The sequence below is a fragment of the Benincasa hispida genome, chromosome 7 (genome assembly GCF_027475165.1).
Source record: "Benincasa hispida cultivar pf3 chromosome 7, pf3_genome.v1.1, whole genome shotgun sequence".
NCBI lineage: Eukaryota > Viridiplantae > Streptophyta > Magnoliopsida > Cucurbitales > Cucurbitaceae > Benincasa > Benincasa hispida.
Genome location: NC_143484.1, coordinates 57,204,423 through 57,230,989, shown reverse-complemented (window position 1 = coordinate 57,230,989; position 26,567 = coordinate 57,204,423). Strand labels below are relative to the sequence as shown.

General features: G+C 37.2%; 2 protein-coding genes across 6 annotated transcripts; one reads left to right on the top strand and one right to left on the bottom strand.

The window, feature by feature from the left end:
* Positions 1-8: 8 nt before the first annotated feature.
* On the bottom strand, positions 9-21,702 carry AOR (Oxidoreductase, zinc-binding dehydrogenase family protein). Of its 5 annotated transcripts, none has more exons than XM_090315534.1 (7): positions 21,275-21,702; positions 21,102-21,176; positions 20,935-21,012; positions 3,885-4,432; positions 706-1,029; positions 475-634; positions 9-395 (listed from the first exon to the last, which is right to left on the bottom strand). In XM_090315534.1, exons 4-7 carry the CDS (start codon positions 4,299-4,301, stop codon positions 130-132), a joined length of 1,167 nt encoding a protein of 388 aa, XP_090171660.1. In that variant the 5' UTR covers positions 4,302-4,432; positions 20,935-21,012; positions 21,102-21,176; positions 21,275-21,702; the 3' UTR covers positions 9-129. The 5 variants fall into 5 exon arrangements, with proteins under 5 accessions (XP_090171660.1, XP_090171661.1, XP_090171662.1 ...); XM_090315535.1 differs by having other exon boundaries at positions 21,102-21,173; XM_090315536.1 differs by having other exon boundaries at positions 21,102-21,161; positions 21,275-21,671.
* A 388-nt stretch (positions 21,703-22,090) lies between these two features.
* Positions 22,091-25,501, top strand: LOC150035275 (uncharacterized). The gene is made up of 2 exons (XM_090315532.1): positions 22,091-24,337; positions 25,288-25,501. The coding sequence occupies exons 1-2, from the start codon at positions 22,599-22,601 to the stop codon at positions 25,292-25,294; spliced, it is 1,746 nt and encodes a 581-aa protein (XP_090171658.1). The 5' UTR covers positions 22,091-22,598; the 3' UTR covers positions 25,295-25,501.
* The last annotated feature ends 1,066 nt before the right edge of the window (positions 25,502-26,567 follow it).

The following is a 26,567-nucleotide window of genomic DNA, read 5'->3' as shown; positions in this document are numbered from 1 at the left end:
CAAAGAAATGAAGACAATAATAAGATCCTTTTTATATTAATCTTTTCTGAGATACTTCCAATAGTTACAGAGCCATAGCAGAGTAGAAATAGATGGGAAAATTTTCACAGATTCCATAGATTAATACCCTCATGGGATTGGATGTATGACTACTTTTCCAGTGGCTCGGCTGCTTTCAACATATGAGAAGGCCTCCACTACTTGAGAGAATGGAAAAGGTCCTTTCGGGTCGACAATCGGCTTCACCTTCCCACTTTCTAGATAGGGGTTCAGTTTCTTAAGAACGGCTCCATCTGAAGTGACCACAAATCTGAAACCAGGCGGCGTCACCGCACCAGTCAGTGCTACGACACTGCCACCTTCTTTCACTACCTTCACTGCCCTATCACACTGCCCTGTCATTTGAGAAACAGTCTCAGAATCTAATATCAATATGGGCAAATCCCAAGATTAGTACATGATACAAATCCTCACCAATTGCATCGTAGACTACATCGAATTTTTGGGGCAAATCTTCAATATTTTCCTTGGTATAGTCAATGGCTAAATCCGCACCCAAACTTTTCAAAAACTCTAACTTTCCAGTGCTTGAAGTGGCTGCAACTTTTGAAGCTCCAAACACATGTTTTGCTAACTGAAGTAGAAACACAGCAGAGATAAGTTGCAGAGAGAGTTAATTATTCATGTGAAAGTGGGAGAAATGACCTGAATGACTAGGCTTCCAACTCCACCAGCACCGTTGAGAACGAGAATTGATTTGCCAGCAGAAAAGTTGGTTTTTTCGAGACCTTCGTAGGCTGTTTCAATGGCCAGAGGCAATCCAGCGGCTTGAACAAAATCAATATTCTTGGGTTTCAAGGCTAATAGTTTCTCTTCTACGGCTGTGTACTCTGCAAGAGAACCGAACTGTTTGGGGCCATCGAGGGCCTTCTCGTTGATGTTGCCATAGACTTCGTCCCCTTCTTTTAGCTCCTTTACCTGACTTCCCACCTTAACCACCACACCTGCTACATCATACCCTGGAACTGTCTGCACATAATCCGATTACACCCTCATTCAATCTCATAGTCATGGCTACAATGATCAAAACCCGTTTAAAATTGAATTTAATCCATTTGGTTTAACTTTTGTAACATTTAAATTTTAAATTCTTGTTAGTTCGACTAGGGTGGACAATTAAACCACCGATAAGATAATTTTAATTTTAACATATAATGATGTAGCGTAGTCGATATAATTTCAGTTAAGATGCAATGAATTAAATTGTGCAAACTAAACATTAATATTTGTATATTTTATGGACATGTATATACATACACATATATATAAAAGTTCTAAATTATATGAACTAATTGTGGAATATTAAAGTCCAAGGTTCAAATCTCTCCACCCTCAACTTACATGGTTTCTTACTTGACAAGATAAGATACCCACCAACAGAACCTTTACTATTTAAATCCCTCTGTTTTGTTCTGAGAGTTTAGAGATTCAACATTCCTATTATAGAAATAAGAAATAGATATGCTTTTAGTACTTCTAGAAGAAGTATTAAAGATTTCTGTTGTTATTTGAATCTATAATTAGTATAATTCCATCGATCTTTATTTCTCCACACGAAAATAAGCCAAAATGTCCTGGATGAGGTCTAAATTTTGATCGTCTGTTTTAGAATTAGAGCCTTTTTCCATTTCCTATCGTTAATCTCTTTTTCGAGGGTACAAAAATTAACTATAAAGACGTCAACCTAAACATAAAGTTCACATGTGTAAATTTCTAAACCCCACTTATTGTTCGAACTAAAAAGAGTAAACTTCAAATACCAAAAACTAGATATATCTACGGGACGGGTTCGGAGATGGTTTTTCCATTCCCATCTCCATCCCCGTCAAATTCCCTACGGGAATTGGGGCAGAGATTTCCCACAAAGAATTCATCCGGATCTGGTTCCCTATCATTCCCTGTTTGATTTTTTGTCAATAAAAAAAAATAAATAAAAAATAAATCACTTTCCTTCAAGTAGCCTGGGTGGCTGATTGAGGTAATGAGAAAGGCGCCGGAGGAGGGAGGAGGGAGAATGAGATAGAGGTGTGGGGGAAGAAAAAAAGAGTCCACGTCACTAACTAAAGTAATATTAAATTAATAAAAATTTCAAATCAAGCTAACTCATCATTTAACATTCACATCATTTTCCTGTTAGTCAACTAACAATTCAAGTAGCGTCAAGGATAATTTAGAATCATTTTTCAAACCTCGAGGACTAAAGTGTTCATTTTGAAACTTCGAACACTAAATAGACATCTACTTCAAACCTCCGGGACCAAAAGTGCATTTTGGGCGTTCTAATTAAATTGTTAACTTTTATATGATTAGTTTTATATGGAGAATTAGAATTCATATGTCATTTTTAAAAAAAACTAATTCAAACATATTCATTATTTTGATCATTAAACAATAAATCTTAAAGGTTAAATAAAATATTTATATAATAAAAACAAGTAACATAACATTAAATTATTATTAGAATAAATATAAGAAAACAACCTAATAGGGTGGGGACGGGGAATGAAATGGAAACAGAATTCATTATTTTCATTCCCCGTTCCCTTTTCCATTTAGCTTTTGCAAAAAAATTTTCCTCCACAACCTCCCTCATAGGGGTGTGCGTAGTTAGATTAGGTTGAGTTGAAGAACTTTTTAGACCCAACCCAATAGTTCGGTTTGTTAATTTCTTCAACCCAAATAACTCTTATTAAAAAAATGAATCCAACCCAACCCAACCCAACCATGACACATTCAAGTTGGGTTGGTTCGGGTTAATTAGGTTATTTATTTTAATTTATGTTATGAAAAGAAGTATGATGTTAATATGAAAAAGTTTGATTTAATTATTTTTATATATTGAATTAAGATTTAAACATAATTTCAATTTATATAATGAAATTTCCTTTCCAATGTGCTAAAACACTATTTTTAGGAGTTACTGAAGAATAAATTATCCAAAAAAAATTAAACTTAAATAAATATATGTATATATAATTGTATCATAAGTTTAATATATATATATCTTAAAGTTAACAATAAGTTCGGGTTGATTTGAGTTATTTTAGGTAAATTCATAAACCAACCCAACCCACAAAATTTTCATTTATTTGAATCCAACCCAACACAACACAAATCGCATGGGTTGAGTTAGGTTGATCGGTTTTTTTCGAGTTATCGATTTTTTTAACATTCTTACTCTCCCATTCCCTCAAGGCGAGTCCCCGCGAGCCTGTCTCCACGAGAGAAGTGGACATCTCTACCAAATACCAATCATTTTCCTTCTGTTCATTACTTTCTTCTAAAGATTTTTTTTTTTATAATTCTAACCAAAATTTCAAAAGCTATACTTATAACTAATAATTTAGACTATTTCTAGATGTGGAATAAATGTAAGGAGTTAAGCATAATTTCTCAAAAAAAAAAAAAAAAAAAAAAAGAGTAAACGTATTTTCAAATTGATTTAATTTTAGTTCATATACTTTCAAATATCTAATTCTAATCTATGTATATTTAAGAAATTTAAATTGAGTTCCTACTATTTATTTGTTATTAATTTTTTTTCAAAATTTTTTAATTATTTATTAGCATTTTTACTACAAATTTTAAAAATATACATACATAACTATTGAGAAATTAAATTGAAGATTTATATATTTATTAAAAATACGACTAAAATCAGATATTTGAAAGAAAAGTACAACGAACGTCAAAATACAAGGGCTGAAATGTTATTTTAACCTAAATTCTATTACACAGAACTAGATTCCATTATTCTCGCAGCAAATAGATATAGGCAACAGAATATACATAAAAAGGCTAAAAGAGTCGGAGGAAAATGTTACCGGAAGAGGAGAATCCGTGGCCTTGAACTTCCCCTGCATCCGTTTAGCATCGACAGGGTTAAGCGCCGCCGCAACGACCTTAATCAGAACCTGATCCCCCTTCACTTCCGGCACGGATACACTGCTATCAAATTGCAACACATCGACGCCTCCATACTCACCATACACCCACGCCTTCATGTCCGACGGCACCGAAGCCACTTCCGACGCCACGGCGGAAGCAGGCGCCGATTGCGAATTGGCGAGCACTCTGAGACGAATGCGAGAAGCCGGTGAACTCGCCGTTGCCGGAGGGTATCTAATCGTCTTCCGTTTACTTTCCCGGAGAGTTAGGGAAGTAGAAGGCCACAATTTAGAAGAGAGAGAGTGGTAAGGAGATTTGAGTTGCGAAGGTGTGGATGCGAGAATCGCTTCCATTGTTCTTCGCTTCACAGACTCACGGTTACTGAAGACTCTGTGTCTACGGCTTATCTCGTTGGCGCTAAATTGTTAGGGTGCGGTCTATACCACCAATTCCTTGCTGTCCCACCAGTAGAGCGTTCTAGAATCTGGAGCCAAGCGGAAACTCGTGTCGTCAGGCTTGCGTTCTAGCAATAATCAATAATGGGCCTTGGGCCTCCGAAACTATGTGGGCTTCTAAATTGAAAGGATAGATCCATAGACTTAAAAAGCAGGCCTGGACCCGGTTTGGTCCACTGCCAATACCGTGGTGAATTGACTGAATTCTTCATATTTCCGTAAAATAATATCATAACGATAATAAATAAATAAATAGTATGATATTTGAACCAAAGACCTCACGATAAAGAATACATATCGATAACTGTTAAGTTATAACACTTCAAAACAAAACAAATTGTTTTTTTTAATTTCAAATTCATAAATTAACCTTAAGAAAATTTTCAAATATGAGGAGTGTTGGATGTAGGAATTGGGACATAACATTTGTATCAGGTTTTTACATTATTTAATGATAAAATAGAGAAATTGACTTGTAATAGAAACAACTACACATCCATATGGTGTTCGTCATATAACTTCGATGCTTAAATTAGTTAAGAGTATCAAGAATATACAAAGGTTTCGAAAGTGAGGTATAAGTTTCCTAGGATATATATATATATATATATATATATATATATAAAAGTGTTAACTTTCCTTGTTTCTTTCTTGAATTAGAGATAGAGAAATTGAATAAGGGTCTAATTAGGGCCTCAGGTTATGTTTTGAGTCAGGATGGTATTGGCCCTATTTTAGGAAATTGTATTGGGCAGCAAAAATAATTAACATACTTGCAATCTTGTCTTCAGTTTTTCGATTTTGTAAATATAGCAAAACTATTAATTCTATATATCTTTGCTTCAGTGTACGTTTTCTGTGTTTTTTTTCTCTTTCTTTCTACCGTCTCCCACCTGGTCTAAAAAAAAGAATAAAATAAAATAAATCTCACTCTCAAATTCCATTCCTATTTGTTCTCTTCAAATATTTCATCTTTCGGGCAACTATTTTTAGTTTTTATCTTCTTTCTTATTTAATTTCCTTCTCTCCATACCTAATTTTGGGGGTTTTTTTGTTTTATTAAATTTTATTATACTATTAATATTTTATTTTGATTAATCTTTCCAATTGGGATAGATCTGTGTGTTTAGCTTTAATTTGATTCTATTTTTGTTTTTTTTGTTGGATTTGTGAGGTTTTTCTTCGAGTTAAGTTATTCTACACATCTACATACCAAATTTAAAGCAAATCAGTCGTTGACAAATATTCACATTGACTAAAAGAAAAAGAAAAATAACTATATTAATATACTAAATATATACACCAATATATTAGTAAAATTTGTCAACATAAGATATTGCAAGTGTATAAAAAAGCGTAAACTTTGATTGATTTATCAATAATTTATCAGTGAAAGACATCGTTATCAAGTATATAAAGTATACAAGCCAAGTGTATAAAGTTTATCAGTAGTATATACGAGTGCGTGATTGACAAGTATATCAAGTATATCAATCAAGCACATCATTATCAAGTATATCAGCCAAGTGTATCAAAAGTATATTAGTAGTGTATCAAGTGATATATAGAGAGAATCAAATAGAGAGGGTATTTGTGAGTATCAAGTGCATCAAATGTATATAGTAGTGTATCGAGTGTAGAAGTATATATCAGTAGTGTATCAAGTGTATATCAATAGCATATCAGGATTGTATCAGGCATATTGGGTGCATATCAAGAGTGTATCAAGGATATAAAATGTATCAAGTGTATATCAAATATAAAACATAGGTGTATTAGACACTAATTAGTAAGTGCTTGATTAACTAATTTAATTAAAATGAAATACATCAATAGTATATCATCTATATATATTCAACATAAGGTATATCACCTAACAAATGTACTTGATACTGAGTACATCAACGACAAACCCTATTTTAGACTTTTACTTTTTTTTAATGTTTGGGCTAGGCCGATTTGCTAGATCTAAAAAAAAAAAAAAAAAAAGCACACTTGCAAATATCAAATTCTATTTTGATATGCATGCAATTGCCCATTTTATTTATTATTTTTTAGGCCATCTCTTAGACCAAAGTTATGTCTAAAACATAACTGAAAGGAAAATTGTCAAAAATAGCACATTTAAGTTTTTACCTTACAAAACTAACATATTTTTTTTAAAAAAAAAACTGGTAAAAATAGTTTTTTCCGGTCTATCTCAAGCGAGATCGACCACAAGATTTTAGTTAGAAAGCCAACTTTTTCCTACTTATCAATTGTTTGGGGCTTTCTCGGTCATCTTGCTAGATTATATACCGAGATTATGTGCATATCGGTGTTAATCCCGGACAAAATAACACTGAGATTTTATATATTTGAGCTTCCTCGGTGAAATCTCGAACATAATTAACACTGAAATTCATATATTTGAGTTTTCTCGATGGAATCTCGGCCAGGATTAACACCAAGATTCTATATATATCCCAAAATTTACCCAATTTTTCGCATGATTAACACCGAAATTTTATATATATCCCAAATCTTACCAAAAAATTTTTTAAAAAAATTACCTCTCCGGAAACTTAAGAAGGTTGAATCAATTTGGAAAATCTATTTTGATAATTGGAAAACCTATCTAGAATTTTTGATATCCATATAATTGTGAAAACATAAATTATGTTAAAGATTTGAAAAATTACGCAATAATTTGATATAATATTTAGTAAACATAACTGAATTTGAAAAAATTTGAAAATAATATAAGATTTTGTATAAGAGTTGGGAAGATTACATACAAAAAAAAAAAAAAAATAAATCTCGGTGTGTAAACAGGTGATCGCTAAGTTGGAAAAAGTTGATTTTTTAACTAATTCTCGATGGTCGATTTCGTCGAGATGTATCGAGAAAAAATATTTTTACAAATTTTCAAAAAATGTACTAGTTTTGTAAGATGAAAAACCTAAAAATGCTTTTTTTTTTTACCATATTCTCAATTGAAATCTGTAACGACCCTAATTTCTAATATATTTCCAGGACACTACTCTATACGTGCATATGCTTGGCAATACATTTTCTCGAACGAAATTTAGGTAAAAGAGATAAAGGAAAAAATTAATTAATTAATTAATTAATAAGGTTATTACGTTAAATAAAACTCAACGGAATATAGAAGAGAGCCTAAAAAAGAAAAAGAAAAAAAACCCCGAGAATTTACAAAACAAAACGATTCATTGTTCGGGATACTCTTGACCTAACTTAAAAATAAATAGCATTTAAATAAATCAATAAATGAATTTCTGGAGAAACCATAGGTTTTTAAAAACGCCTAACTTCTAGACCAGACTCTAGCAAAGTGAAACCTAAATGCGAAAGCAAGGACTCATTCAAATGGCCAGGTCACTGATCTCTCTTGTCTTGCGCAGTCTATCTCTACCTTTACTTGAAAAACATGAGAGGAAAGAAAAAAGGGTGAGTATATAGGTATACTCAGTAAGCAATCCACTATTGGGCCCACTCAGTGATCTGTTAGCCTTCCCATCGGGACACAAGTGCACGATGGCATCATAGGTGTTGGCATAGGCATAAGCATAACCGGTGAATCCGAAGGTACGCTTTCATAAGTAGTGACCACGGTGGGTACTATCATAGACATAAGTGGTGGTCCCAAAAGGACACCGTACATAAGTATAGGGTGTGCTTAGCCCAATGGAAATGCTAACAGTCACTGCAATCTCATACAGACATAAGCATTCATCTAACGTCATAAATCATGCTAAGAATATATAATCGTTCACCATTCATTCATCCATAAACAGACATATCAAAATATTACATTCCAATTAGAACCAGTGGTACGCATGCTTAGGTTCAAGGGCGAACTGTTAGTAAATCGCTTACCTTGGGATTAGGCCCACGCAAAAGAAAACGAATAGCTGAAACTCCCTCCTAAATTAGCAAAGGCTTGAGTCAAAGCCCCTAATACCAACCACAAACACAGTTCAATTTGTGGGGCAAATCCCCAAAATCTAAACAAATCAATTCAGCAGTCCTCACACAACTTACCCCCAAAACCTGCCAAAAAGAACCAATGAAGACTTTGGCGGCTGCTACAACGCCTTATAACCTCCACTTCAGTCTCTTGATTCAAAGTTGGACCAATCATCAAACCAAAATTTTACTAAATAGCCAAGACCTTTCAAGAAACTTCAAAAAAACTGACCAAAACGATCAAGTTCTTACTCCACAGTGCACGAACAGAAGTCATACGAGCAGACTCGACGCTGTTCAGACGAAAACTGTCACGTATGTCAACAGCCCTGACGATGATGGTAGAACGCAGATGAGGACAGTGTGGCTCGCATCTTGACGGCGACAGCGAACGCGACTAAGGTCGACAGAGACAGTCACGACACATGCTTGGGACGACGATGGCAAGCGCGGCGGAGAACAACAGTTGGCGACACAACTCGAATGGTGATGCCTCTTGGTGCACAATCAACGACGACTATGGCTAGGCTGCAGGCTCATCGTGTGGCTGGAAGAAGAAGACCGACTAGGAGAAGAAGACTTGAAGACAGAGGCGTGCGACCGGGAGAAGAAGAAGAAGATTTTCCCTTTTCCTTTTTTTTTTCTTTACTACATGCATCCCGAGGTCCCCTTTTTAAAATAAACAAACCCTTAACCCTAATTCCTTTTTAAAAAAGGCAAAACAAAACAAAAAAAAAAGGAAAATAAATAAATATAACAACCCCACAAATTATTTAGTTGCCTAAACTTTGGCCTTGATTTAAAAGAAACAAATAATTTCATGAATTAATTTAATTTTACCTAAATTCCGGGACGTTACAACTTTTCCTCCTTAAGAAACTTTCATCCTCGAAAGTTCTAGTCCTGGAAAAGCTCTGGATGCAGTGTTCTCATCTCATCCTCTCACTCCTGAGTTGCTTCCTCAAATTGATGATTCTGCCACAGGACCTTCACAAGTGGCACCTCCCTGTTACACAAAACTTTCACCTCCCTGGCCACAATCTGTGCAGGCTTCTCTTCGTAACTTAAGTTTTCATTCAGCTGCAAGGGTGTAGGATTGTAGTAGCAACAACAGAAGCACAAGGATCATCTAAGTACTTAAATTCACTAATTTTGGCAAAATATAAAGCATGCTCTTGCAGAAAAACAAGTGAGTTTCAAGACATACCTCTTGTAGAACTTCTTCAAAGCTCTTTTTCCAGTTGTTATCTTCTCCGAATCTTATTGTAGACCATCTCTTCCCCACTATTCCCTTGGTGCTCTAGATTGAGTTGTGGGACTCAAAACAAGCTTGAATCAATGGTAGAAGGAGAAATGCTCATTGCAAAAAAACTAGCCGAAGAACTCTTTCTTCAAACCAAATTTTCTCTCAAAATCTCTATAGATTGCATGCTCGATTTTCACTCCAATCTCTTCATTATATTGCAGATCAACATGCAAAGAAAAGAGTTGCATGAGTTGAAGCTCATGCTTGGAGAAGACAAGGCCAAGCAAATGCTTCATGTGTGAGCAACTACAAAGATGGATAATGGAAAAACTCTTTTTTCCATATAGTGTTTTGTTGTTGTTTTTTCCTTTTCAATTTTATCATAAAATCAAATTTTGATTTTAAAAAATCTATTTTGATTTTAAAAAAGAAAAAATAATTAGTTTCATAAATTAATTATTTAATAAAATTTAATTAATTTAATATCAAATATTAAATTAATTTTAACACATATCCATCTTTATATATTTAAATCATATTTAAATATATAAATTCTCTTATTCCGTTTAATTCTCAAATTAAACATGTAATTATATCTCATATAATTACTAATTCCTTTAATTCTAATTTGAACGTTTCAAATTAACTTATCACACTATTCTAGAGCTAGTCCGTTACGAGCTAGTAGGGGGACCTCACGGACCTACAGATCATAGACTCCAACGATTCAAGATTAATTGGCTAAACTCATTAGACCAAATTAATCTCCATTCATTAACTAATGGGTTACTCCACTAAAGCCCATAGTTGCACTTCCCTCACTGTAGATATATTATGTTCACACGATTTAACCATAATCAGCAAGTCAACCCTTCACAAGTTGTTCGTAATAACGGTTGGGTCAAATATCTGTTTTACCCTCGAGATTACGTCTAATTTCTCAAATCCCTACTAATCCTCTAATGAATAATTGGTTTGTGATCCAATCACTAAACCAAACTCTCTCAGCCCAGTGAGAGGGTGGGGCCCCTTGTTCAAGACTTGGATTCAGTACTTGAGAGAATAACCTTTCTCTTATCCCTAAAATGAAAGTCTTATTGAGCCGACGTTGTTGAGCCAACCCTCAACTATGCAAATCTAAGGGCAATCCCGAATAAACAGGAGTTCATAGTTAGCTCAGAATTAAGATCGAGTTACCTAGGCCATCTAGGTAAAATAGTCAGTCTTAAATAGTAAACAACATTATAAAGTAAGAGTGACTTATTTCTTGGTCCTGATCTTATGCAAACTCATTGCATAGGATGCCCTCACTTCTCATGTCATACATGTACAAATTAGGATCACATCGTATGTAACACTTTACAACTTTTTGTAACAACTACAGAGTAGGCCGCATCCAATGGTGTTACCAGAATAAGGTACCCAACCTTATTCATGTACCATAGATCATTTTGACTATTTACTTGAATCTGATCCACTCTTATATCTCCACATAAAGTTCAAGTATTCATACAATAGTCACGGGTCTTAATTTATTGGATTTTGACTTTCATACAATTTATGAAATCAATAACAAGTTTATTGATTATAGAAAATGTTTATTATTTTACAAACTGTGAGTTTTAGGACATAAAACCCAACAAATGGCTCAAAGTCAACCACATGAGACGAGTCTGTTAAATACTTCCTCAGCATGGAGCCATGAAAAAAATTATGGACCACGGAGAGAGACGGTGGCAAAGCCAAACAGTAATCCACAGAGCTGATTCGCTCCAAGATTTCGAATGGCCCTACAAAATGTGGACTTAGCTTACCCTTCTTTCCGAATCTCAGGACACCCTTCATGGGCGCCACTTTCAGGAACACTTTATCACCTACCTCGAACTCAAGATCTTTACGCCTAACATCAGCGTAACTTTTTTGTCTACTTTGTACTGCTAGTATTCAAGCCATGATCTTCTACATGGCTTCATTTGTCAACTCCACTAACTCAGTTCCCATCAGTTTTCTCTCCCCAACCTCACCTCAGTAAATAGGAGACCTATAACCTCTACCGTAAAAAGCTTCAAATGGCGACATGCTAATGGTAGTCTGATAGCTATTATTATAAGCAAACTCTGCCAAATGCAAGTGGGAGTCCCAACTCCCTGAGAACTCCAACGCACAAGTGCGCAACATGTTCTCCAACATTTGATTCAAGTGTTCTGTTTTCCCATCCGTCTGGGGGTGGAAGGTTGTACTGAAGTTTAACTGCGTCCCCAAGGCTGCCTGGAGGCTCTTCCAAAAACTGGAAGTGAAACGAGGGTCCCTGTCGGACACAATGACACTGACACACCATGTAATCTTACTATCTCCTTCACGTATAGCTGAGCCCACTTACTCACTGCATACGTGGGCTTCCTTGGAATAAAATGCACCACTTTGGTGAGCCTGTCTATCACAACCCAAATCACTGAGAAACCCTTCGCTGTCCTGGGCAAACCTGTAATGAAATCCATAGACACGCTCTCTCACTCCCATTCTGGCACATCCAATGGCTATAGCAAGCCCGCTAGCTTCTGCCTTGGGGCCTTCACTTGTTGACAGACTAAGCATCTGCTGACATAGTCAGCTATCTCCCTTTTCATATTGAACCACCAGTAATACCACTTCAAATCTTGATACATTTTGGTACTATCTGGATGCATCGAGAATGAGGAGTTGTGAGCTTCTGTCAACACTTTCCCTTTCAGGCCATCATCTACAGGTACGCATTGTTGGGGTTGATGCCCTAAAGTCTCGTGTCCTGTAGTTTGTAAACAATTTGTACGAATGCTTGTGTTGTATAATATATGATATTTACTTCACATCTTGATTTTGCTCTGTTGTATTTTTTATTTAGTTTACCACAAACCAATAAACATAAAATCCCTAGTTATCTGTATGTAACTTAAGCATGTATGTGGTGACATACAAGTGGATCATGTCTTGAGTGATAACCAAAATGGTATGTAGTATATGGATATATGAAGGAAACCTTATCCTAGTAACGCTACGGATGTGGCCCGCTTTGTGGAATTGTCACAAATGGTCTGATCCTGATCATTCGTGTAGGGGACATGCGAGCGGAGGCGTTCTATACAAAGAAGACATAACCACGAAGTGTTAACGTCTCGTTATATAACACCATTCATGACAAAGACTTCACTTCACTAGGATGACCATAGGTAACATGACCTCAATCCTGAGTGAGCTGGGCACTCCTACCATTGAGGGCAGTCCTTCGATTTGTATGGGTGCGAGTGACCAAGTAGCCGATTCAAACCTATCATTTTGGGGATTTGTCTGATTTGGGAGCTGGGAACTCAGCTACATAAGATGGAATTCACTCTTTCCCTGAAGTAGAGGCAAGTAGATAGATAGCTCTCTTAAGGACTGGTTCTAGGGCTTGAACGATGTGGCGTCACACACCTTCTCTTGGCCCGAAAGATGTTTACACATAGAGGGACTATGTTGTATTGTTCATTAGAGGAATCAGTGGTACTCAAGAAGTGAGATGTAACTACAGGGGCAAAACGATAAATTGGCCCAGCTGTACTTACGAGCATCTATGAAGGGTCATCATACTCATAATTGGTTATATCCAATGGACACAGAAATATATCTGTAGTAAGAAGAGTTCAGTTGTTGGTCTTTAGTGGAATGTCTGGCTGTTAATGGATGGTGGATCTCGTGGCTAAAAAGTTTAGCCAGCTATTTACGGACCGTTGGAGCTTAGCCACAGGTCCATTAGGTCCCTTAGATAGCTTGGATAAAGTCGAGAATCAGTATTTGGTCAGTTTGAAATGTTCAAATTGACAAGAGGGAATTTAATTATATATGATATAATTGAACTAGTTAATTATATATGATATAATTGGCTAAATGTATGAGATACATTATTTTGGAGGAAATTAGATATAAATATAATTTATATCAAGTGAAGGAGAAATTACTATAGTAGATATATGATATCAAACTATATGGTAAGAATATAGTATGATTATATTCATTTATTATTAAATTGGTTAATTATGAGATAATTGGTTGTTGGTAAGAATATAGTATGATTATATTCATTTATTATTAAATTGGTTAATTATGAGATAATTGGCTGTATTATCCTCCTCAATCATGCGTTAGTGGGAGCAGCTACATTTGGTTATGGTAACCGATGAATAAAATAAAAATTATTTTTATTTTGCAAAAAGTTTGAAAATTCACAATCGGTGTGGAAACGTAAACGACTGTCTAGCTTGAGAGCCTATACGATAGTATCTTATCGTCTAAATGATCGCACACCAGCATCCAAACGATCGCACGCCTTTCCTTAAATGATCGCTTAGCTTTCCTAAACGATCGCATAGAGTGCCGCGTTTTCTAAACGATTGTCTACCTTTTATTAAACGATCAATTAGTAAAACATACACGATCGTGTAGCTTCATCTAAATGATAAGCATCCCTGCTATACGATAGCTCTTTCTCTCCCACTTGCTTATCGTCTACACAATCTGTCTTTTCTCCTACCTCTACCAAATTCACCAAAGACCACGCTTTGGATTCTCACTCCGAGAATACCAAGGATTCCATCCGATGGTGTCGTCCCCACTGCTGACTTGTTCGTGCTTGTTTGTGTTGCTGCCGTTCGTGTAGACGATCGTGCTACCGCAGTCGACTGATTTGCTGGGTGATAGAGTTCGTGTAGAGGTCCTTCCGCTGCTTTGAGTTCGACGTTTGAAGAGAGTCTTCAACTGGTATGAGATCTCTTTCCTTTTTTGTTTTATTGTACGAAGCATACCGTTAATTAGTGTTAATTTGCATAACTATCTGTTGGAATGTATTTGTTGTATATCGGTCACAATGAAATCGGAAAGACCTGAATGCGCTGATGGATGCTCTTCGTTAAGAGTTTCTTCAATTGGTTTTTTTTTTTAAGAATTAGTTGTCGGGCTCGAACCGTCCTACGAAGTATCATTGGGTCATGAAGAAATGACCCATTATCCTTTCACCGACAAGAGATGGAGGTAACGCTACTCTATGAAGCCAGCCTCACGTGGTGCCCTCCAATTTAGAGAACCTGATACATAAGGTTCTAGTCCATCGACACATAAAATTCACTGACCTGGCCTGACCCTACTTGATGACATTTCTGAACAAGGTCCAGATCACCCTGCTGTGCAATAATAATCCTCTGCCTCAAGGTTGGTTGTACTGTCAATAGAGCTAGTTGCGAAGTGACTTCCCCCTGTCACCGCTATCTCTGCTTGCTTCAAATCCTTACACAACTGAACCTGCTTAGTGATCAAGGCGGTCGAATGAGCAGTCTTTCGATTGAGGGCATCAGCCACCACATTCGCCTTACCTGTGTGGTAGAGGATCTCGCAGTTGTAGTCCTTTACTAACTCAAGCCACCTGCACTACCTCATATTTAACCTTTTCTGGGTGAAGAAGTATTTCAAACTCTTGTGGTCGGTGAAAACCTGGATCTTTTCTCTATACAAGTAGTGCGTCCAGATTTTTAGGGAAAACACCACCGCTACCAGTTCCAAGTCGTGAGTATGATAGTTTCGCTCATGGGTTTTCAACTGGCGGGAGGCATAGGTGACCACTCTACTATGTTGCATAAGCACACAACCCAAACCCTTCTTAGAAGCATCACTGTAGATCACGAAATTCTCGGAGCCATCTGGTATCGTGAGAACCGGTACTGAAACTAACCTCTGCTTGAGGTCCTAAAAATTGTCCTCACAAGCTTTGCTCCAAACGAACGAAGTTCCTTTCTTGGTTAGCTGAGTCAACGGTGCAGGCATGCTAGAGAAATTCTCTACAAACCTACGATAGTACCCAGCCAACCCCAGGAAATTGCGCACCTCGCTGACTATTGTAGGGCGGGGCTAATTTGTAACAACCTCAATCTTAGCTGGATCACTGAAACCCCGTCCTTCGACACCACGTGCCCAAGAAAGGACACCTTTTGTAGCCAGAACTCGCACTTAGAAAACTTTGCATACAGTTTGTTTTCCCTCAGCATTCTTAGGACTTTCCAAAGATGTTCCTCGTGTTTCGTCTCTGTCTTGGAATAAACCAAGATGTCATCAATGAAAACAATACCAATGTGTCCAGGAAATCCGTGAACACCCTGTTCATCAAATCCATGAATATCGTTGGAGCATTGGTCAGACCAAAGGACATTACAATGAACTTGTAATGTTCGTATCTGGATCGGAACGTAGTCTCTGGGATATCACTGTCCCTTATCCTCAGTTGGTAGTAACCTGACCGTAGGTCAATCTTGGAAAATACAGTAGCTCCCTATAGCTGGTCAAACAGGTCATTGATCCTAGGAAGCAGGTACTTGTTCTTAATGGTCACCTTATTCAACTCCCTGTAGTTTATGCATAAGCGTAATGATCCATCCTTTTTCTTTACAAATAACACTAGTGCACCCCACGGAGAAACACTAGGTTGTATGAACCCTTTATCAAGTAGTTCAACTGGACCTTTAGTTATTTCAATTCGATCAGAGCCATTATGTACGGAGCTTTGGATATGCGAATAGTGTCTGGCTTCAACTCGATCACAAAATCAATCTCCCTTGGTGGAAGTAACCCTAGAAGTTCTTCTGGAAATACATCGGGATAATCTCTCACAACTGGTTCAGAGGTTAGAGCAATCTCGGTTTCTCTAGTGTCAACTACGCTAGCCAAGATGCCCCAGACACCTTGGTTAGTCAACCTCTTAGCCTTTACAGCTGAAATCATATTGGGCAAAACTACCGTCCTGCCCCCCTTCAACTTAAAACGGGCTTCCTTATGCTAGCATGATTGGCAACCAACCAATCCATGCCCAGAATCACATCAAAGTCACGCATGTCTAACACTATTAAAGTCACATCAAGGGTGCAGTTCGCTATTTCTAACTGACACGCTTTTATCTTTTCACATGCTAACATAATTTCTCCTGACGGTGTAGATACTGATAAAACATAACCCAAGGGTTCTAAAACTAGCATAGCATGCTTTACAAACAACGATGAAATGAAAGAGTGAGACAAGCCAAAGTCAAATAATGCCAAGGCATAATGCCCTAAGATTGGGAGCGTACCTATCAATACTATTCCCAAATGCTCAGCTTCTCGACGATTGGTGGCATAGACCCGACCCTGCTGCTGCTGTTGACTTGAGCTACCCTTATGCGAACTTAGGGGCTGAACCCCTACACTTGCGAAACTACTACTAGGGCATTGGTCCGCCGTATGTCTTGCCTGCTTACATCTGAAGCAAGTCCCCATGCCAATCAGACAGTATCCCCAATGACGCTTTCCACATGACTTGTACACTGATCTTTCCCTCAAAACTTCTCCTAAAGCAGTAGTTGCCATTGGGTGTGCCCTAGCGACCTGTCTGTACTTTGAACCTTCTGCGGAGTTCCCGGAGCATTCTGCTCAGCTTTCCTCTTCTTTCCTGGGGCAGGTTCCTCCGTCAAGGACTTCAGGAACTCTATCCCTGAAGGACAACCCATACATGCTGTCGCTTGGAGTACTGCGGCATAGGTTGGGAGACTTCAAAGCTTGCACAATACCTTACACCCCGTCTGAAGTCCTTGCACAAATCCTTCAGCCCTTTTTGCTTCAGTAGACACCAAATTAGGGGCAAAGCAAGATAGCCTGTGAAAATCCTCCCTCATACTTCTCTACTATCATGGTCCCCTACTTCAGATTCATAAACTTTGCCTGCTTGTTGTACCTCATGTGAACAGAGAAGTACTTCTCATAAAACCGCTCCTTGAACTGGTCCCACGTGTCTTCTATCATTCTTTCAGTTGAGCGCCACCAGTGCTTGGCATTATTGATGAGAACAAAGGCGGCATACTGCAACTTCTGCTCCTCTAAACACCTCATGTACTAAAAAATCCCCTCCACAGTGGACAACCACAACTCTGCGTTCGTGGGGTCTTTCAGGGACCCGTAAAACGTTAGGGGATTATACTTCTTGAAGTCCCGTAGATATCCGACCTCCAAGTAAAGGCTTTCCACCGTCCGATTTGGGGCCCTATCTTAGTTCTAAACTTGTGGTAACGGGACCGACGAGGATGACACTTATTGCGACTGTGCATGCTGAGCTATCTGCTTGGCCATAATATCCCTTAGTTGCCCTACTATGGCCTGTGTGATGACATTCCCAATAGTTGCAGCCATGGCCATATACTTTACTGGAATTTCTGAGGATGACGGTCCTGGCGAGGGCACAAGCGAAGTTCGAGACCTGCTTCTTAGTCTAACCCTTTGCCAGGTTGACTCAGAAAGGTCATGAGGTGGTGAGTCCCACATTTCTTGGCTCTGCACCTCAGAGTCTTGTACGTCAGGGTCCTACTCCCCAACTACCTTCTTACCTCGACGGACCCTTCCTCTAGTTCGTGGTACCATACCTGATAACTATTGGGTTTTATGTCCTAAAACTCGTGGTTTGTAAACAATATAACTTATTCTGAAAATTCAATAAGTTATTATTGAATATATTGTTTTTTTAGAAATCCAATAAACTAAAGTCCCTTTGACTATTACATGAGTACTTGAACTTTATGTGGAGACATACAAGTGGATCAGGTTCGAGTAAATAGTCAAAATGATATGTAGTATATGAATAAGGTTGGGTGCCTTATTCTGGTAACACTATTGGATGCGGCCTACTCTGTAGTTGTTACAAAGAGTTGTAAAGTGCTACAAACAAAGTGATCCTAATTCGTTCATGTTGAGACATGAGAAGTGGAGATGTCCTGTGTAAATAAGTTTTGTGCAAGATCGGACCACGAAATCAGTCACTCTTACTTTATAACGCTGTTTACTGTTTAAGACTGACTATTTCAAAGAGATGACCTAGGTAACTTGACCTTAATCCTAAGCTAACTATAAACTCCTGTTTGTTCGGGATTATCCTTTGATCTGCAAACGGTTAGAGTAGACCAACTGTCTCTGCTCAATAAGCTTCCTCTTTTGGGGATAAGACCGGATGAATAGCTGGGGACATAGGGTGCAAGACGTAATTCACTCCTACCCGATTAGGGTTAGTAGAGAGGTTTTTCCCTTCAAGTGCTAATTCTAGGTCTTGAACAAGAGGCCTCACCCTCTCATTGGCCCGAGAGGAATTCGATTTGTTGATTGGATCACAAATCAATTGTTTATTAGGGGATCATTGGGACTTAAGGAACAAGAGGTAATTTCGGGGGTAAAATAGAGATTCAACCCAGCTGTTATTACGAATAACCTGTGAAGGGTTAACATATTAATCATGGTTATATCGAGTGGGTATAATATATCTATAGTGAGGGGAGTTCAGTTATGGGTTTTAGTGGGATCACCCATTAGTTAACGAATGGGGGTTAGTTCGGTCTAATGAGTTTAGCCGATTAAGCTTGGATCGTTGGAGCCCATGATCTATAGGTCCACGAGGTTCTTCTACTAGTTCGTAAATGGATTAGCTCTATAATAGCGTGATAAGTTAATTTGAAGTGTTCAAAATAGAATTAAATGAAATTGGAGAAATATGATTTAAATATGATTTAAATATTTGAAGATGGAATTGTGTAAAAATTAATTTAATATTTGATATTAAATTAACTAGAATTATTATAATTATTATAATTATTTATTAATTTTATTAAGAAAATTAATTTAAATTAATTTTGTAAAATTAATAATGTTTTCAATTTTATTAAATAAATTGATTTATGAAATCAATATTGATAAATTGAAAAAGAAAGGAAAAACACAAAATGGAAAATAAGTATTTTCCATTGTCTTCATCAAGTAACTCACTAACAACCCATTCTTCAAGCTTCGTTAACTCCAAGCATGAGCTACATCTGATGCAGCAAATCTTTTTGCATGAATGTCTGCAATATATTAAAGAGACTGTAGTGATTTTGAGGCGTTGCAACCGATAGAATTTTTCTGAAACATTCGTAAGAAGAAGGGTGTTCTTCACATTAGATTGCTGTTGTGAGCTTGTCTCTGAATTTCCTTAATTCAGGCTTATTTTGAGTCTCACTACTCAATCTAGAGCACCAAGAGGATAGTAGGGAAGACCTTGGGGTGGTCAACAAGATTAAGAGGAGATTTGCAGTTGGTTTCAAGCTTTAAGATAGTTCTACAAAGGTATGTCATGAAACCCATTTATTTTCGTTGAAGCATGCTTTCATTTCTACCAAAAATAATGAATTAGAGTGCTTATGGATCTTTGTCACTTCTGCTACATGATGATATGTTCCAACAATAACCACACGTAACGCTTTAATAAACACTAGCGGGGAAATCCATCAAACGACTGCACAACAGGTAAGATTTCATATATAATTCCCTAAAGAACTTTAAACGACATACCTGGCGATGATGAGAGATCCATTGTGGCCGTAAGGAACAATTTGGACTCACGATGATACCAACTGTAACGACCATAATTTCTAATATATTTCCAGGACGATACTCTATAAGTTATTAGAATTAAATGAAATTGGCAATACATTTTTTCGAACGAAATTTAGGTAAAATAGATAAAGGAAAAAAAAAAAGAATGAATAAATAGGGTTATTATGTTAAATAAAACTCACGGAATATAGAAGAGAGCCTCAAAAAGAAAAAAAATCGAGAATTTACAAAACAAAACGATTCATTGTTCGGGGTACCCCTGACCTAACTTAAAAATAAATAGCATTTAAATAAATCAATAAATGAATTTATGGAGAAACTATAAGTTTTTAAAACGCCTAACTTTTAGATCAGACTCTAGCAAAGTGAAACCTAAGAGCGGAAACAAGGACTCGTTCAAATGGCCAGGTCACAGATCTCTCTTATCATGCGCCGGTCTATCTCTATCTTTACCTAAAAAACATGAGAGGAAAAAAAAAAGGTGGGTATATAGGTATACTCAGTAAGCAACCCACTATTGGGCCCACTAAGTGATCTGTTAGCCTTCCCATCGGGACACAAGTGCACAATGGCATCGTAAGCGTAGGCATAGGCATAAGCATAAGCGACGAACCCGAAGGCATGCTTTCATAAGTAGTGACCTCGATGGGTACTATCATAGACATGCGATGTGCTTAGCCCAATGGAAACGTTAACAGTCACTGCAATCTCATACAGACATAAACATTCATCCAACGTCATAAATCATGCTAAGATGACATAATCGTTCACCATTCATTCATCCATAAACAAACATATCAAAATATTATATTCCAATTAGAACCAATGGTACACATGCTTAGGTTCGAGGGCGAACCGTTAGTAAATCGCTTACCTTGGGTTTAGGCCCACGCAAAAGAAAACGAATACCTGAAACTCCCTCCTAAATTAGCAAAGGCTTGAGTCAAAGCCCCTAACACCAACCACAAACATTTAGTTCAATTTGTGGGGCGAATCCCCAAAATCTAAACAAATTAATTCAGCAGTCCTCACACAACTTACCCCAAAACTTGCCAAAAAGAACCAATGAAGACTTTGGTGGCTGCTACAACGCCATAGAACCTGCACCTCAGTCTCCTAATTCAAAGTTGGACCAATCGAGCCAAAATTTCACTAAATAGCCAAGACCTTTCAAGAAACTTCAAAAAAACTGACCAAAACGATCAAGTTCTTACCCCACAGTGCGCGAACAGAGGCCATACGAGTAGGCTCGACACTGTTTGGACAACCACTGCCGCAGATGTCAACAGCCCTGACGACGATTGTAGAACGTAGCTGCAGATGACGTGGCTCGCGTCTTACGGCGACAGCGAACGCGACTGAGGTCGACGGAGACAGTCACGGCACATGCCTGGGGCGGCGATGGCAAGTGCGACAGAGAATGACAGTTGGCAGCACGACTCGAACGGCGAGGCCTCTTGGTGCACAGTCGACGACGACTACAGCTAGGCGGCGGGCTCATCGCGCGGCTAGAAGAAGAAGACCGGCTGGGAGAAGAAGACTTGGAGAGAGAGGCGTGCGGCTAGGAGAAGAAGAAGAAGAAGATTTTCCCTTTTCTATTTTTTTCTTTACTACACACATCCCGAGGTCCCCTTTTTAAAATAACCAAACCCTTAACCCTAATTCCTCTTAAAAAAGGTAAAACAAAACAAAACAAAAAAAAAAAATAAATAAATAAATAAATATAACAACCCCACAAATTATTTAGTTGCCTAAACTTTGGCCTTATTAAAGAAACGAATAATTTCATGAATTAATTTAAATTTACCTAAATTTCGAGACGTTACAAAATCTACTATAAAATTCATGATATTTGGTATAATTTAAACTTGTTTTGTCACTCCAAAAATTATTTAGTAAATAAGTCATTTATATTAAACTCTTGGAAATTCTAAACCAACAAATTTAAAATTTTCGAGAGGATAATTAAGTTGAAAACAAATTTTTTTAATTATAAAATGAAAACAAAAATTATATAGAGAGATATCGTTATATTAGAAAAAGGATATACCATAATCTTTTTAATACTTAGATCCAAGGTGAAAAACACCCTTTCGGTGGAGGAGAGATTTTATTTTCTGCGATTAGTCTTCAAAATCCCCTCCGTTTTTTAAATTTGATTTACTATTAAATTGAAATTTCGCATATTGTTGGATTAATATCGATTCGATTTGATCTCATCTTACAACACTAAAACCCTAGCATGAGGTAATTGAATTTCTTCTACTGGATTCCTCGTCTCTTCTTCTGATTCATCTTTTCATTCATCGATTTGTCGGTTAAGGTTCAACCTTCGAATCTCTTTCTTAGCTACAGAAGAGAGGGAAAGAAGAAGGCTTGCTTTGGTTGGGAAGAAATTTGTGGAACTGAATTAGGGTTTAAAGAATTAGTATTACTCTACATTTTTGTTGATTCGGTCAGCTGTGGAAGGGGAAGTCAATTCAGCTTCGAATCGTTCAGAGTATAAATCAGGGTTATCGCTGTTCTCGAGGCATTGTTATGGATCTTCTCCAGTCATACACAGATCAAAACGACGATGACGGAAGCCCTAAACAGCTTACATCTTCACCAGAAGCCTCTCCGCCTCGGCTTCTCCCCTCCAAAACCTCGGCGCCTAAGGTCGATGATACAATGTTAGCCCTCACGGTGGCCAACGCCAACCAGACCCTTTCGAAGCCGATAGACCCAACTCAACATCTCGTTGCCTTCAACCCCACTTACGACCAACTCTGGGCGCCCATTTACGGCCCATCTCATCCCTATGCCAAGGATGGCATTGCACAAGGCATGCGAAACCACAAGCTAGGTTTCGTGGAGGATGCGTCCATTGAACCATTTGTCTTCGATGAGCAGTACAACACTTTCCATAAATATGGATACGCTGCTGACCCATCAGCTTCTGCTGGGAACAATTACATTGGGGATATGGAGGCTTTGCAGAAGAATGATGCCATATCCGTGTATAACATTCCACAGCACGAGCAAAAGAAGCGGAAGATTGAGAAAAAGAAAGAAATGAATGAGAATGAAGATGTAGAAGAGGACTTGAACACGGCTGAAGTTGATAATCCAGCCACTGATGTGTGGTTGATGAAGAATAGGAAGAGTCCATGGTCTGGAAAGAAGGAAGGTCTTCAAACTGAGCTAACTGAGGAGCAAAAGAAATATGCAGAAGAGTATGCAAAGAAGAAAGGTGAAGAGAAAGGTGGTGAGAAGGGAGAAGTTACAGCGGATAAGAGTACTTTTCATGGTAAAGAGGAGAGGGATTACCAGGGTAGATCTTGGATTGCACCCCCGAAAGATGCAAAGGCTACAAATGATCATTGTTATATACCAAAAAGATTGGTGCATACATGGAGCGGGCACACAAAGGGTGTATCTGCTATTAGGTTCTTCCCTAAACATGGCCATTTGATTCTTTCTGCTGGTATGGATACCAAGGTTAAGATATGGGATGTGTTCAATTCTGGTAAATGTATGAGAACCTACATGGGTCACTCTCAGGCAGTTCGGGACATTTCATTTTGTAATGATGGATCTAAGTTTTTGACTGCTGGATATGATAAAAAGATTAAGTATTGGGATACAGAAACAGGGCAAGTGATATCAACCTTCTCCACCGGGAAAATTCCTTATGTAGTTAAGCTTAATCCTGACGATGATAAGCAGAATATCTTGCTGGCAGGGATGAGTGATAAGAAGATCGTTCAGTGGGATATGAACACAGGACAGATTACACAAGAGTATGATCAACATTTAGGAGCAGTGAATACCATTACATTTGTAGACAATAATAGGAGGTTTGTTACATCAAGTGATGACAAGTCTCTCCGTGTTTGGGAATTTGGAATTCCTGTTGTTATTAAATATATTAGTGAGCCTCACATGCATTCCATGCCCTCCATTTCTGTACATCCCAATACTAATTGGCTCGCAGCACAGAGTTTAGACAATCAGATTCTTATTTATAGCACTAGGGAGAGATTTCAGCTAAACAAGAAAAAGAGGTTTGCTGGGCACATTGTGGCAGGATACGCTTGTCAGGTTAACTTCTCTCCAGATGGGCGTTTTGTTATGTCTGGTGATGGTGAGGGTAAGTGCTGGTTTTGGGACTGGAAAACCTGCAAGGTATTCAGAACTCTCAAGTGTCACGAAGGTGTATGCATTGGGTGTGAGTGGCATCCATTGGAACAAAGTAAAGTAGCAACGTGCGGCTGGGATGGGCTGATAAAGTATTGGTAAGTAAATCCCTTTAACTTGGTGTGATACTTTTGGATATTTTGTTATGAACTTTTAATAGGCCATGCCAATTCATATTTCTTTTACCCTTCAGCATGATATATTTCTTTTAAAGATAGTTCTGCAGTGAAGGAAAAATACTGGGTTTGTGCTGATCTGTGGTGTTCTTTGTGACTCTTTGTATTGTTATCTTTCGATTGACTTCTTGACTTATTAATATCTGAATGAAACTTTGGTTACCCTCATGCATGTTACATTTTTGTGACACCAAAACGACTGGCTTAAAGATTTCAGGTCATTTTCTGTTCACCTTTGGCTGTCATAGGGACTAAATATGAATTCAACTTTGGAAGGTGCTGACAGAATGCGTTTTTCCTGTTAGTGAATCCATTGTCCATAATCATTGTTGATGATCTCATATTGTGGCGAGTACCTTCATGTCTTTTTGGAATTGCAAAGGCAGGAACCTAATGATGTTTCTGCCTTTGTGATATTGACCAGATCTCAGATATAAAGACCTTATGGTTTTGCCAAAATCCTTTAGTTAGTCATTAGCCTATTGCCTTTCTTTCCAACACCTCCCTTCCCTTTTGATTCCTTTGTACTAAAATTTGTTCTATTATTTCACATTTGTTAATCTGTGTGGTCGAAGGTCAGTGGATTCATTCTGGTTGGTTTTCTTAATCAATTTAAATAGCCATGGTCATTACTATATATAATCTATTTGTAATGTATCAGCCTGTGTGCACTAGTTGTCATGCGATTTCGGTTCTCGTTGTTATGTTGGTGATGAACAATGCATCTTTACTATTTGATTGATTCGTGATTTGATGATTCGGGTAGAAGAACATCATCTTTTGGGGATGTGAATAGTTGTGGAATGATCTTTTTTCTGCTCATGCCATTTTAAAAACGGTAGGAGATTAATATCTATACTTGTGGAATGCAGGGACTAGATTTGAGGCTGAGATCATCTGTGGAAGCCATGTTTGACCTCAACTTTGTGGACAAGGAGAATTCTGGGTGAAAATCTGCCCTTAGAAAAAGAATGTATCTTAACTTGAATTTTGTGTTAGATCACCTTAGAAGTTATCCCAATGTCATTGTACTGTTAGTTTCATACATTTTTGTATACTTAATTAATACAAAATTACTTTGTTCAACTTTATGGTGTAGTTCATTTTACCTTACCTGTTTTCGTTTAGAAATGGAAATTGAATAATTCGCTTGTAACATTGTACTCACAAAAAAGGTCATTAAATTTAAGATTTGATTTGATTGGGCACCTGGGATTAAATATTTTTCTAGAATATTGTTAAGAACTATAGATATACAAAAAAGGTCATTAAATTTAAGATTTGATTAGATTGGGCACCTGGGATTAAATATTTTGCTAGAATATTGTTAAGAACTATAGATTTGAGGTTTGATTTTGTATGGAAACACTATTAACGTTTAGAGGAATAAACGAATTAATACCAATGAATTTCAAGCCATTGGTATGATGAATTGATTTTAAATAATCAATGTAATTTAATGCAATGATTAACTGTTAACTGTAATTATTATAAATCGAATACTTGTACTGAGTTAACTCATTAACTTTTAAGATTAATAATTAATAACAAATTTAGCTTAATAATTGATTAAATAATACTTAATATACTTTTATCCTAATTTTGCTATAATTAATTTGAATGTTGGTCACGTTTTACAAGTATAATGAATCAATAGTAATATAAAAAGCATGATCCAATTAATTGTTATTTAGTGTTTACCAATATTTTGTAATCTTAATGAAAGTTTGGCTCCACAACAAAAATTGTAATTCAATTGAGAAAGGATGATCAATCTAATTATCATTGATAATTATATTTACAAGTGCATACTAATATAGATCGATAAATTCTGACTAAATAATCTAGATGAATATATCATAAAATATTTAAAGAGATTATCTTAAACAGAAATCTCACAGATTTAAAAGATATATAAAGAAACAGTTCAAGGTATATGAAATGTCAAGAAGGTAGGCTGTCCTTCCCAAATATACAAACCCTACCTCAAACAAAGGAATAAAGAGACATTACCTAACCCATTCCACCCCCAAAACTTATGTAATCTGTAATCACATAACGCTGCAACCCATCTGTCTGAAGCCTACTGGTACAATCAGAAGCTGTCATTTTCTTCTAAGACCACAAAGTTGGCAGTACGAGGGTGCTCGAA

Coding starts and splice junctions, on each gene's coding strand:
- LOC150035275 (XM_090315532.1), top strand. CDS start 22,599: ATGGATCTTCTCCAGTCATACACAGATCAAAACGACGATGACGGAAGC.
- AOR (XM_090315534.1), bottom strand. CDS start 4,301: ATGGAAGCGATTCTCGCATCCACACCTTCGCAACTCAAATCTCCTTAC. Junction 1,030..3,884: donor CCACGGATTCTCCTCTTCCG/GTAACATTTTCC, acceptor GATTATGTGCAG/ACAGTTCCAGGGTATGATGT. Junction 635..705: donor TTGGAAGCCTAGTCATTCAG/GTCATTTCTCCC, acceptor TTTCTACTTCAG/TTAGCAAAACATGTGTTTGG.